The sequence below is a fragment of the Rutidosis leptorrhynchoides genome, chromosome 4 (assembly GCF_046630445.1).
Source record: "Rutidosis leptorrhynchoides isolate AG116_Rl617_1_P2 chromosome 4, CSIRO_AGI_Rlap_v1, whole genome shotgun sequence".
Taxonomy (NCBI): Eukaryota; Viridiplantae; Streptophyta; class Magnoliopsida; order Asterales; family Asteraceae; genus Rutidosis; species Rutidosis leptorrhynchoides.
In genome coordinates, this window is record NC_092336.1 from 544,290,622 (window position 1) to 544,304,179 (window position 13,558).

Here is a 13,558-nt window from a genome sequence, read left to right on the forward strand (position 1 = left end):
CTCAAGAAATATTCGCTTCAATGGCATCAATGGCTTATAAATCCCGAATTCTACATCTCATTAAAGGCATACAAGCTTCAAATTCAGAATCAAATGAGTCAACGCAAAATTCAACTCTGTCTTCAACACATGCCATTCACATGGTCAGAGGATACAGAGCAAGCACAACAGCTTCAGCATACGTCAAGCACTCTAGATATTTTACTCATTGTAACATGATGTAATTATTTAGTTAGTTACCAAATTAGTTAGAGCCCGTTACACTTTCAGTTTTGAGATTCCAGCTATATATTTGTATAATGCTCAATGTAACAGTTAAGATGAACTAATATACAATTTCTCAATCTCAAAATCTCTCTCAACTTCTTCTTTATGGTATCAGATAATCAACTCGATCTTACCTAAATCCGATCAAAATCATACAATTCCGCACCTCAATTCATCAAATTAAATCAAAATCATCATCGAATTCGATCAAATTCAACAAAATCCCCAATTTTTCTCAACAATTTCATATCAAACCCTTAAAATGTCATCTGCAACTGAAGATACACTCAATTCAACCGACACTAACTCCATTAATCATCCACTATTTCTTCATCAAAATGACAATCCAAGCATCATCCTAATTTCAAAGAAACTCACTGGATCAGAAAACTATGATAGCTGGAAGAGATCTATGATGATTGCATTAAACGCCAAAAACAAATTGAAGATCATCACCAATGAATATCCAGAACCTGCTGCAGATTCAAACCTTCGACCACTATGGGAGAGGAATAATGACATGGTCATTTCTTGGATCTTAAACACAGTCACAGATGAAATTATCAACAGTTTGAACTTCATCAACTCAGCTTCAAAGCTATGGCACGAACTGCAAGAGCATTATTCACAAATTGATGGACATAGGATCTATCAGCTAGCTAATGACATCTCTCAACTCAAACAGAATAACTGCACCATTGAGGTTTATTATCACAAACTCAAAGGCCTTTATGATGAAACAGATGCCCTAGAGGCACCTTACATGTGCAATTGCTTGTGTACTTGTGAAAATGGTAGACTGAATGGTGCTGGGGACCAAAGAAAACGACTAATCCAGTTCCTGATGGGATTGGATGAAAGTTACTCCAGCATAAGAGGACAAATCCTGCTAATGCAACCACTTCCAACCATTGCCAAAACCTATGGGATGATCAAACAAGAAGAAAAGCAAAGAGAAGGTATTCTTCCCAAACCAGCAGTTCCTGCAGTCATGTCCACATTCACCAACAACTACAAACCATCAACATACAACAACTATCAAAGAACCACAAAACCATCATCTACCATCACAGAAAGAAAATCAAGCTTCAAACCTGGTGTCAAATGCACCACCTGCTTCAGAGAAGGACATACATCAGAAGAGTGCTACAAGAATGTTGGTTATCCACCTGGTCATCCCTTACATGGCAAATTTCAACCAAAACAGCCAACTGCAAAAGATAAAGTCATCAATAGTGTTTATACTAACAACACTATTGACTCACAGGTCCCTGCAACAAACCAACAAGCTGAACACATAATGACTGCAAGGATGGATCAACTTCAAAACTAATTGAACCAACTTATGCTAATGATGCAGGGCAATACCTCTTCTGAATCAACTCATTCAGCAGGTACAACTTCCATTATTGCTTCATTCTTCTCACATCTTGAAAATGCCTGGGTTATAGATAGTGGTGCAACAGATCATATTTCCATATCCTTAAAATCAATGCATGACATCAAACACCATCCTTCACCTATTCTAGTCAGTCTACCAAATAAACAAACAATAAAAGTTTCAATCACTGGTTCTGTCAAACTGACTCCTAATCTCACATTACACAATGTGTTCTATATACCCTCATTCACTTACAATCTCTTATCCATAAGTAGAATCACCAAACATACTAATCTTTCTGTACTATTCAATCACCTTGAGTGTATTTTTCAGGGCAACCACAAGAAGATTGCCCATGGAACACTATGTGATGGCCTCTATCTCATTCATCCAGAAGCACACCACAGCTCTCATCCTTCTATTCAATCAACCATCAATTCTACCACAACTGATCCATGTCTATGGCATATTAGATTAGGTCATTGTCCTTTTCATACTTTACACAAAATAAAATCCATCAGACTATCTCATTGTAATGATCAACCATCTTGTACTATATGTCCAATAGCAAAACAACATGTATCTCCTTTTCCTTCAAGTTCATCTAGTGCTAAATCAATCTTTGATCTTGTTCATGCTGATGTGTGGGGTCCATACAAACATCCTACAATTAACAAGTGCACTTATTTCCTTACCTTAGTAGATGATTACTCAAGAACATCATGTACATTTCTCTTACCAAGTAAATAACATGTAACATCCACCATCAAAACCTTTCATAAACATGTTGAAACACAATTCAAAACAAATATTAAATGCTTAAGATCTGACAATGGATCATAATTTGTAAATCAATCCTTAACCTCATTTCTTGAACACAAGGGCATAATTCATTAAACAACCTGCCCCTACACCCCTCAACAAAATGGGAGGGTTGAAAGAAAACACAGAAACATCTTAGAAATGGCCAGAGCAATACACTTTCAAGCTAAGTTTCCAATTCATTTTTGGGGATATAGTCTACTTAGTGCCACTTACATCACCAACAGGTTACCTTCCAGAGTCTTAGCCAACAAAAGTCCCTATGAACTTTTACACAATACCACTCCTGATCTAAATCATCTCAAATCCATAGGATGTCTAACCTTTGCATATCAATCACAATCAGATAAACTTGCCCCTAGAGCCATACCATCCATTCTATTAGGTTATCCAGCAAACCAAAAGGGCTACTTACTTTATGATCAAACCACCAAAAGAATCTTTGTTAGTAGGAATGTCATCTTTCATGAAACTATCTTTCCATTCAACACCACAACTTCAAACAAATCAACATCAAAAGAATCTTTCTTACCCATGTTTACACCTACACCAACATTATCCACAAATACCTCATCATCCACCAACACAGATCCACTCCCAAATCATGATTACTCATCCACCACATCAACCAACAGCCAACAACCTGTAGATCCTTCAACTTCATCACAGTCTGATTCAACCATACCAACTGAACCACTTGCTCCAATAAGAAAATCAACAAGACAAACCACTTTACCACACAAAATTCAAGACTTTCATCTTACATTTCCCTCATCCAAAGTCAACCTCACAAAGTCAAAACATAGTCTTTCTCATTTCATCAACTACTCAAACCTCTCTAAACCTACTTATACATATCTACTCCTATCCATCAATTCTGAGTCAGAACCACAAACCTATAAACAGGCATCCAAAGATCCAAGATGGAATGAAGCAATGATAAAAGAAATATCTGCTCTTGAGCAAAACAACACTTGGGAATTAACTATTCTACCTCCCAACAAGACACCAATTGGCTATAAATGGGTCTACAAAATCAAATATCATTCAAATGGGACCATTGAAAGGTTTAAAGCAAGATTGGTAGCCAAGGGATCACTCAAAAAGAAGGTGTTGACTTTAATTTGCTCCTGTTGCCAAAATGGTGACATTCAGAATTCTTCTCAATGTTGCAGTACACAATGACTGGTCCATTGAACAATTAGATGTCAATAATGCATTTCTGCATGGTGATCTAGATGAAGAGGTGTACATGTCCATTCCACAAGGCTATCCCAAACCAACTAACCCTAATACTGTTTGCAGGTTAAAGAAGTCACTCTATGGGCTCAAACAAGCTAATAGACAGTGGTTTACTAAACTCACAACCTTCTTGTTACAACTTGGTTTTATACAAAGCTATGCAGACACCTCTTTATTCACCCTTCATAAGAATTCTGATATTCTCTACATACTTATCTATGTTGATGATATACTTATAACAGGCAACAATGCAATTATTATTACACATATCAAGACACAACTTGATACCAAATTTAGCATTAAGGCTCTTAGACCTTTACATTACTATCTGGGCATAGAGTTTTTCAGAAACAAAGATGGTCTGGCCATGACACAAAGAAAATATGCCTTGGAACTTATTCAACATGCTAATCTCACCAACATTAAGCCTGCAACTACACCATTAGATCCTCAACACATCTTACAGCTGGAAGATTCTCCATTTCTAGAAGATCTATCCTTATACAGAACATTGGTTGGTAAACTCATTTACCTAACAATCACACGCCCAGATCTTGCATTTGCAGCTCAAGCTTTAAGTCAATTCACAAATAGCCCTACTACATCCCACATGAAGGCACTTACACGTGTATTAAGATACATCAAGCTCAGCCCAGGTCAAGGTCTGTTCTATTCAAAGCACAACAATCTCACACTATCTGCATTTTGTGATAGTTACTGGGCAAACTGCAAGATTTCCAGAAGGTATATCTCAGGGTTTTGTGTCTTTTTAGGCACCAGCCTAATTTCATGGAGATCTAAGAAACAAACCGTGGTCTCACGTTCTTCAACAGAAGCAGAATATTGATCATTAGCTGATTGCACTTGTGAAATAAGTTGGCTAAAATGCTTACTACTTGATTTCAACATCAGGTCAACCTCTCCTACCACCATCTATTATGATAATGAATCTGCTATAGCACTTGCATCCAATCCTGTTCAGCATGCTCGCACTAAGCACATTGAAATTGATTGCCATTTTGTAAGAGACAAGATTAAATGTGGTGCTATCCATCCTGTTTTCATACCATCTAAAGCTCAAGCAGCAGATCTTCTCACAAAATCACTATCTTACATGCCTTTTCATCAATGTTTATCCAAGTTAGGCATTTGTGATCCATACACACTGCCTACTTGTGGGGGGGGTAAAGGCATACAAGCTTCAAATTCAGAATCAAATGAGTCAACGCAAAAGTCAACTCTGTCTTCAACACATGCCATTCACATGGTCAGAGGATACAGAGCAAGCACAACAGCTTCATCATACGTCAAGCACTCTAGATATTTTACTCATTGTAACATGATGTAATTATTTAGTTAGTTACCAAATTAGTTAGAGTCAGTTACACTTTCAGTTTTGAGATTCCAGCTATATATTTGTATAATGCTCAATGTAACAGTTAAGATGAACTAATATACAATTTCTCAATCTCAAAATCTCTCTCAACTTCTTCTTTACTCATCGGCAAATATTTGATCTGGAATAGGCTAATTGATGCTAATATAGCTCGATGTTTAGTTTTTTGATCCATTGTACATAATTTTAGTTTTCCTCTTCTGATGCTAGTCTCTCATCTGGCTTGAACCATATCGATGTACACTTCTCGTTTTGTTTAATGGATGCTTGCTTTTCCAAAAAAAATAAAAATGGATGACGTTAGCAAGTATCAAGAGAGGTAACCTCATCTAAGGTGTCAGCGTGTGACGAATATCAAGTACATGTTGCTCTTCAATCTGCATTGTTTGAAGTGAGTTTCCAGGCGACCTCTATCAAAACATAAAGAATTAAAAGAATGTCAAGAGAGTGAACAAGATGAACGTGTGAGTTCGTCACAAATATAATGATTATATACAAATTTTGGATGGCGGTGACGAGGATGATGAGTAATTTTTTTCGCGAAAATAGAGGATGATGAGGAGTACTTTATTTGTTGAATTTTATGTATTTTTTAGTGTTTATGCATTTAAAATTATGTAAACTTTAAATTTTAATGTTTGTTGAATTAATGTCACTTTTATGTTTTTAATGTATTTTAATTTATGTATTATTATTGATACTTTTAATTATATAGATGAATAATATATTTAAAGAATTAACAAAAACAAAAAAACAAAAAAAAAACAAAAAATTTATATTACACATCTCTACGATCCTCCTCGCAAAATTTCAACAACACTACCATTACAAAAGGCACTACTCACAACATTGTCATGTTAGCATAATTATCCATGCAAGTATCCATCACTCACAACAACACTCCACATAACAAATAGTTTTATAAGTAATCTTTATTTAGTGGAGTATCAAAAGACAATGTCACATGTGAAAAAAAACTTCCCAGCTTCTAGTGTTTGCACCCTTATTTATTTATTTGATTATTAATTATTATTTTTTTGTTATTTTAGAGAACTATATTAAGGAGTACTAATTTTGAAAATTTTAACTAGTGATACCATTAGATTCGTGTAACACAATTTGATAATGTAAAATTTGAGCTTTTAACTAGTAGCACTCATAGCTACAATTCTAGATTCGTCGCTAAGGAGTGAGAATTGAAGTGTACCAATTAGAATATCAAAATAATGGGCTACTTAAGGATTCAAACTTATGAAATTTACATAGATAATTTCTCTCGTAACAGATTACATGTTCATAATGTATTTGGCACTTGACATGACTATTAAGAATCTGGCCTCCATTGTCTCAACAAGAACATGGTAGGCCATAAAGAATCTCTCTCTGAATCTTATTTCTCCTGCAGGTGAAATTGTAGGTAAACGTTTGTTATGCTTTGGTTGGAAGACAATCCATGTGACACTAGTTAATTGTTTGTAAGCTGCTATCTTTATTCGCAGGTGACCACCTTTTTAAATTATGCTCGCTTCATCTCATATTTATCGCCACTCTAACAAAAAAATACACAATTTAAAAAAAAAAATGAATGTCACATATATTTTTTGTTAACTTTTAGTTTTACCCTGTTAGGAATTTATGGATGTAGCGACCCGAAAAAATCGTCATTGACGGCGCTGTCTACTTAGGTCCCGTTACGTGGTCATAAGTCTTTAAGATGACGTTTGACCAAAATATGTCGCATTCATTTCAAATGTAAAAGTGTTTCAAGTTTACAAAGGTAGTTCCACGACTAGTTACATTAAAATGTTTAACGTACAAATGAAACCTATGCGACACAATTTTAAAAGTAAGCCAAAAGATGCTCCATGTATGCATATATACTCGACATCCAAGCAAGTATCAAAAAGAGTGCGGAAGCATGCATCACATAGCGTTCAAGGAGCTGAGAAAACATATAGAAACTGTCAACAAAAAACGTTGGTGAAATCATAGGTGTATTAGTAACGTTGTATTTGAACCACAAGATTTAATATAGTTGATTATCCAAATCGTTTGCATTCCAAAATGTTTGTGGAGCACCCAATTATCAAGACTTTACTGTTTGGTACCCTGTTACGTAGTGTTAGAACATACACTATAATAGAAAATATATTTCATCCGACGACGGTTGCGAACCGTCCGAATGAGGGCACGTCTAGCCCGCATGGATCCATAAAACATAAGTTCACGCTCATACCCGCAAGTGTAACTAATGATAATTGAATTGAGGATTTTTGTTCAAACTCTCACGTGGAATGTTTGTTTCGTACTTGTGTTCAAAGTATAAATGTAAGTTGTATAAATTGTATATGTTTCTCATCCCATATTTTAAAGTACAAAAGTTGTTGAGAAGGTGGGACTATGATCTTACCTTGAATGCACGAGTAAATAAGGTACTTCACAAAGTAACGTGTGCAAGAACGAATGCTAGTATTGACCTAAACAAGTAGGTTGTATCAATAACGGTAAACACGGTTGGTCAAAGATGTTCAATTAGTCCTATGGCTCGTTACGACTCGATTAATGTAGCATGTGAATCAAATTGTCAAGTTTCATGCAAGATTCAAGTATAAAAGCATGTTAGAAACGATCGCATAAGTATTCGGTTAAGTTCGATTAAAAGTCAAACATGGTCAAACTTGGTCAAAGTCAACGGGGTCGGGTCGGGTATCCGACAATTTTTCTTTGAAAGATAAGCATATATAAATATGTTGGCCAAGTTTCATGTTAATCGGACATGTATAGCATAGCGGAAATTAAACGAAAAAAATAAAATAAAAAATGGACAGAAGCCATCAGATGCGCCGCATCTGCAAGTGATGCGCCGCATCCAAGGCAGGTGCACCGCATCTGTATCTGATTCAGTGAAACTGCTTTAAAAATTTTACAAGTCTTGGACCAAACTTCAATTTATCGTAACTAATGAACCGTAAACACCTAAAATGCATACCATACATCGTTGGAAAGGTAATTTAACGAGGAATACAACTAAACACATTTCATCAACCAAAATCATCACTTACAATAATCAAAACCAAATTGAAAGCTCATTAAATGCTCACCATAAATGTTTTCAAGTTCATAAATGCACTTAGATGATTCGAGAATTTAATGCACACATGTGGTACGCCGCTTTGTAGATAATTACTCATACAATACAACTAAACACTTACAAACAACATTGCAAAGCATTTAATGCATCGAAAGTTCATAATCAAGCCTATCAAACCCTAACCCAAATCACCAAAATAATAATCATGTTAATGAAGTTTCCTTAATCAACCTACACATCAAAATGAAGCTAGTGATGCTAGTAACACAATTATTACATGAACTTTTAACATTTAACAACATTAAAAAACCAAATCACCAAATCAAACATACCAACTTTCAAGTTCATGCTAGTTACCTAAAATAACAAGATCGAACATATAAATCACATATTCATGTTAGTATTGAGCCATAGACACTAATTAACACCTTTTGTAAGACCCGAATAATTATCTTGCTTGCTTGTGTATTAAGACATTCGAGAATGGGCTTCGTGGATTAATTATATGGAATTAAGATGCAAAGGAATCTGGTTCAGCTATGTCGCGCGCCGCGCGGGGTTGGGGCGCGCCGCGCCGTTTGCTGCTGACAGACCCCTTTTCTTTTAAGTGTTTTAAATGAAGGGCAAATGGGTAATTTCACTTGAGGCCGGATTTGTGAGGCATATTAGCTACTTTGGATCAGTTTTGGATCTCATTCACATCCACTCATCATCTTCACCCATTTTTAGAGAGAGAGTAAGAGTTTAGAGAGAGATTGGAGGTTTTGGTGAGGAAGGAGCTCAAATCGTTCAAAGTCTCGGTTTTTAAAGTTGTTCTCCTCGTTCCTAGCTACGTTGTGGTGGTATTGGTAAGCTCAAACTCCGAATTTCATTTGTTTAATTTGATATTCAATTTAGGGTTTTGAGTTAATTTGTTGTGTAACCCACTTAGGTAATGAAATGGGTTTATGGTGGCTAGTTATTCTTGTCACTTGGCGGGTTTTGGGTTGGTTGGCGGTTTGGCCTTGATTAGGCTTTGGTTATGAGTTTAATCACTTGGACTAGTGATTATGGAAGTATTGGAACCCATTTAGGGTAATTTGGTTGACTAATTGTGACCTTGGGTCAAATTAGGGTTTGGTGGTAATTATGACCCGATTGGCGAATTAATGAGGTTTATAAACTTAAAATGGATTAAGTTGAAGTATATGACCGAGTTAAATGTGTTTTGGTGTCAAACTTGTAAAGGACGAGATTTTGACCTTTATGGGTCAAAATTAGGGTTTAAGTGTCAAAATGGGTATGACATGTGTTTGGCACTTGTGTTCGGGTTTAATTGGCATATTATGACCATTCTCGCTTGCGTTAGTGATTATTGGTTAGTTTGGGCACGGTTTGTGCTCGGAAGTGCATTTGGGTCGAAATTGCACTAAGTGGCGAATTGGGTTGGTTTGTAAATCCATCCTAATTGTATTGTTGTAATTGTGGTAATGGAATAGGTATTTTCCATTGGCGAGTTGCGGATCACTTGGAAGCTTTCTTCAAGACTTCAAGGTGAGTGATATTATCCTATGTACATATGTATGTGTAGGATGGGTGCGGGTCGGGTGAAGTGAATCTCGGCTATAGAGCTCACTTCACATGTAGGTGGACTTGATGGACTTTTGTATGAGTCCAATTGGCACGGTTGTGCGTTTTGGTTGACCATCTTTGGCGAAGTATTCGTTCGTGTGTACGTTATCACACATGATTGTGATTTGGATGTTGTGGCCCCGATTTGGTGGATTTTATAATCCCGTGACCATGGGTTTTGGTATTGAGAAATGAATCTCGGGTAGTGCGGATTCATGGTGACTCGGGTTGTTCGGTCACCTTATTTGAGGTAGTGAATCTCGGGTAGTGCGGATTCACGATGACTCGGGTTGTTCGGTCATCTTATGGTTGAGAAGTGAATTTCGGGTTGTGCGAATTCACAAGGCTCGGGTAGTTCGGCCAATGTTCGTGTGATTGAGGTTAAGGGGTTAACCTTGTGCATTATTATTATTGTTTATATATTAATGTGTTGTTGTGTTGTAGCTAACCCTCCGGGTGTAGCTATTTGGCGATGTTCACTTTGTCGTTGGTGGACTCCTATTTGTGTTGTATCTTTAGCTCGTTGCTTAGATCGTACGGTATGCTTAGTGTAGATGCTTTATACTTGAATGCCCCGGTATGCGGTATTTGTTTGTGTGGCGTATTCATTTTATACATATATATGTATGTAGTATATTATCGTTCACTAAGCATTAGCTTACCCTCTCGTTGTTGACTCTTTTTATAGATCGCATGTGGATTGGTGGCTCGGGTAAGCGCGAGGACTAGAAGACGTGCATAGTTGCTTTAGTGACTTACTTTTGGATCATTTAGGATTGGGTAGCGTATTCCCAATCGCCATGCTCGGCTTTGTTGTATTAAAAGTCTTTTGGTCAAATATTGTATTTCGGTACTTAAGGTGGTAAAATGGGTCGTTGTGGGACCCGCTTCGTAAACTCAATTTTATTAATTAAACGTGCTAGTTTTATATATATGAATTTATGGTTAAAAGCGTTTTGGCTAAAAATGTCGGGAACTAGTCAAACATTTTCGTTAAATTGACTTCCGGGGACAGCGGGCTGTCCAGGTGGTTTGGCGCGCCGCGCACCCACCTGGCGCGCCGCGCAAATGAACTGCACCAGAAATTTTTTTTTTGTGTTGTGAAATTTAACGGGAATTGTCGTGGTTTGGTTTGGGTTGTTACAAGTGGTATCAGAGCATGGTCTAAGGGATTTAGGTGACTTGAGATAGGTGCCTAGACTTAGACTTGTGTGTGCTTAAATTGTTGCGGGACTTGTAGGATTACGGGTCGGAATGGGTTTGGTTAGTGCCTTGGCTATAGGTTGACTAACGTTTATATTAGTAATGCGGATATTATTAATATGTTGTTGTGTTGTGATAATAATTCTCGCGTGTGTTTGTACTGCGTAGAATTTTGGTTGTGTTTGTGTATATCATCGAGTGAGACGGTCGTTGTACTAACGAGTCGATGCGGCATGTGTGCGTAATAAGAACTTGCAAACCTTATTACGGGTGCAAATCGTGTCTAACAAGTGATGTACGACGAGTGCTTAGCAAGATGGGTCGGGGTTGTGCGTGTTTACTTATACGTTCGTGATCTAATCGTTTTGCATTCCTTAGAATGGCGACGGGAAGTGGGATCGATACGAACGACGCGGAGTTTAACGCTAGAGTTGCAGCCGCCGTTGCGGAGCAAATGCGTGGGTTGGAAGAAAGAATGGAAAGGAAGTATTCCGAACTTCAAAGTAGTAGTGAAATGGAGCATTATCTTAAAAGCTTCATGAGGACTAAACCCCCGATGTACGACGGAAAACCGGATCCTTTGGTAAGCACAACTTGGATTTCGGATGTCGAAGGGTGTTTTCGTACTATTGATTGCCCTCCCGAGAGGAAGACGAGACTCGCTACGAGTTTGTTGCGTGGTAGGGCAAGGGATTGGTTGGATGGTAAGATTGATCTTGTCGGTGGCGAGACGTTTATGGCCTTATCGTGGGACGAGTTTAAGGAGGAATTCTTTGAGGAGTTCCGAACTTCAGCCGATTTATCGGAATTGCGTTGTGAGTTGCGAAATTTGCAACAGGGTTCTATGGACTTGAATACTTTAAAGACGACTTTTATGTCGAAGGCTCGTTTTTGCCCGGAATATTTGGGGAATGATCGTTTGTTGATGGAGGATTTCTATCGAACTTTGAATGATGACTTGAAAGGTAAGATTAGCCGGGGCTACGCGAAATCGTTTGCAGAATTATTCGCCGTGGCTAGAGGTTTCGAGTCGTATTCCCGATCAAAAAGGGGCGAACCTTCAATTGAGAGAAGGGTTGTTTCTTATGGTGCTCCGAGTAAGAGGACTAAGGGTCCGAGTGCGAGTACGAGTAATGTGGTAAAGGACGCGGTGGAGTCTCGTGCGCCTAGATGTTTTAATTGTGGCGTTAGGGGTCACAAGTTGTGGGAATGCACAATGCCGAGGAGTGATGACGGAATGTGCTACTATTGCCATAAAGAGGGACATCGCAAGCCGGATTGTCCCGAGTTGGCGGCGGCGAATGCCGCAAGGAGACGTTGAGGTACGTTTCGTTTTAATAAATATGTCTTTGAATATTTATTTACGTGGCATATATGTTCGGACTTGTTAATTGCATAGTAATTTGCATGTTTGGTTGTTGGACGAAGGGCGTAAGACTTGGTGTAACCAAGCATCCCTTAGTATTTGGGAAATGTTTCTACAAGCCACGGAAATGGTTTTGGTGTTCGATTGTTAAGCGCGTGTTCGCTTTTGGTGTTGAAGTGATGAACCATGAGGTTCGCCGGGTGATTGGAACCTTTGAGATCGAGTGTTTAAAATCTCGATGTGTGTTGGTAATGGAGTCTTTATGACGCGACATTAGGTGCCTCTTTTATACCTACTAGCGTGGTGTCGACTCCGATTGTGTTGTGGTTACATTATACTTAGGGTCCCGGGAGAAACCCTTAGGTACATGAGTGACTAGGTGAAACTTGACAACTATAGTAATTGGATGATTGCGAGGGTGTAGTTTGTGTAATGCGTGGTACACTTTTCGTTCGAAATGTTTAAGGATTGTTTGAAATCCTTCGTATGCTCAAGGTTGGAGCAAGGTGTAGTGATGGGTCGTGTGTACCCAATCGTTGGTAAAGTCTACCTTTGGTAGCATTGTACGGTTGTACGAGTGTGATATAGGAACGTGGTTCCAAGAGGGGGAGTCGCATTTCCGCACGAGGAAGTTTTAGTGTGATATTTCGGATGATGTTTTTGGTAGATCCGGAAATTTCGTCGAGACCTAGTTTTGGTCAACTTGTGGTAGAGTACAATTTTGGTTAAATTGTACTTATGATATTGGATTGGAATTACCACCGAGGTGGTAATGTGGTAAACCTCGTTGAGAGATAATGGTCGTGTTTGGTGAGCAAGGTGAAATCCTTCGGTTAAGGAAGGTGTGTGTCGGGTTCTCTTTTGGAGAATTCTTGTTCGGTACCTATGTTTGATATAGGTGGTTCTTGCTCGATTATGGTATGTGGTTGATGAAGCATGACCTTCGGGGTCCGCTGACTTCATCGTAGTATTGTGGATTAATGAAGCATGACTTTCGGGTCCGCTGACTTCATTATAGTATGGTTACGTGATGGAGCATGATCTTTAGGGTCCGCTGACTTCATCATGGGAGTACGTGATTGATGGAGCATGATCTTTAGGGTCCGCTGACTTCGTCATGAGCGTGGTGTTGAGATCGGTGAAGCATGATCTTCGGGTCCGCTGACTTCATCCGGTATT

General features: G+C 38.2%; 1 protein-coding gene across 1 annotated transcript; it reads left to right on the forward strand.

The window, feature by feature from the left end:
* Positions 1-529: 529 nt before the first annotated feature.
* On the forward strand, positions 530-1,600 carry LOC139842656 (uncharacterized). Its single transcript, XM_071832773.1, has one exon. It carries the CDS (start codon positions 530-532, stop codon positions 1,598-1,600), a length of 1,071 nt encoding a protein of 356 aa, XP_071688874.1.
* Positions 1,601-13,558: the final 11,958 nt, after the last annotated feature.

What these genes read in the sequence shown, in the direction of transcription:
- LOC139842656 (XM_071832773.1), top strand. Translation starts at nt 530, where the DNA reads ATGTCATCTGCAACTGAAGATACACTCAATTCAACCGACACTAACTCC.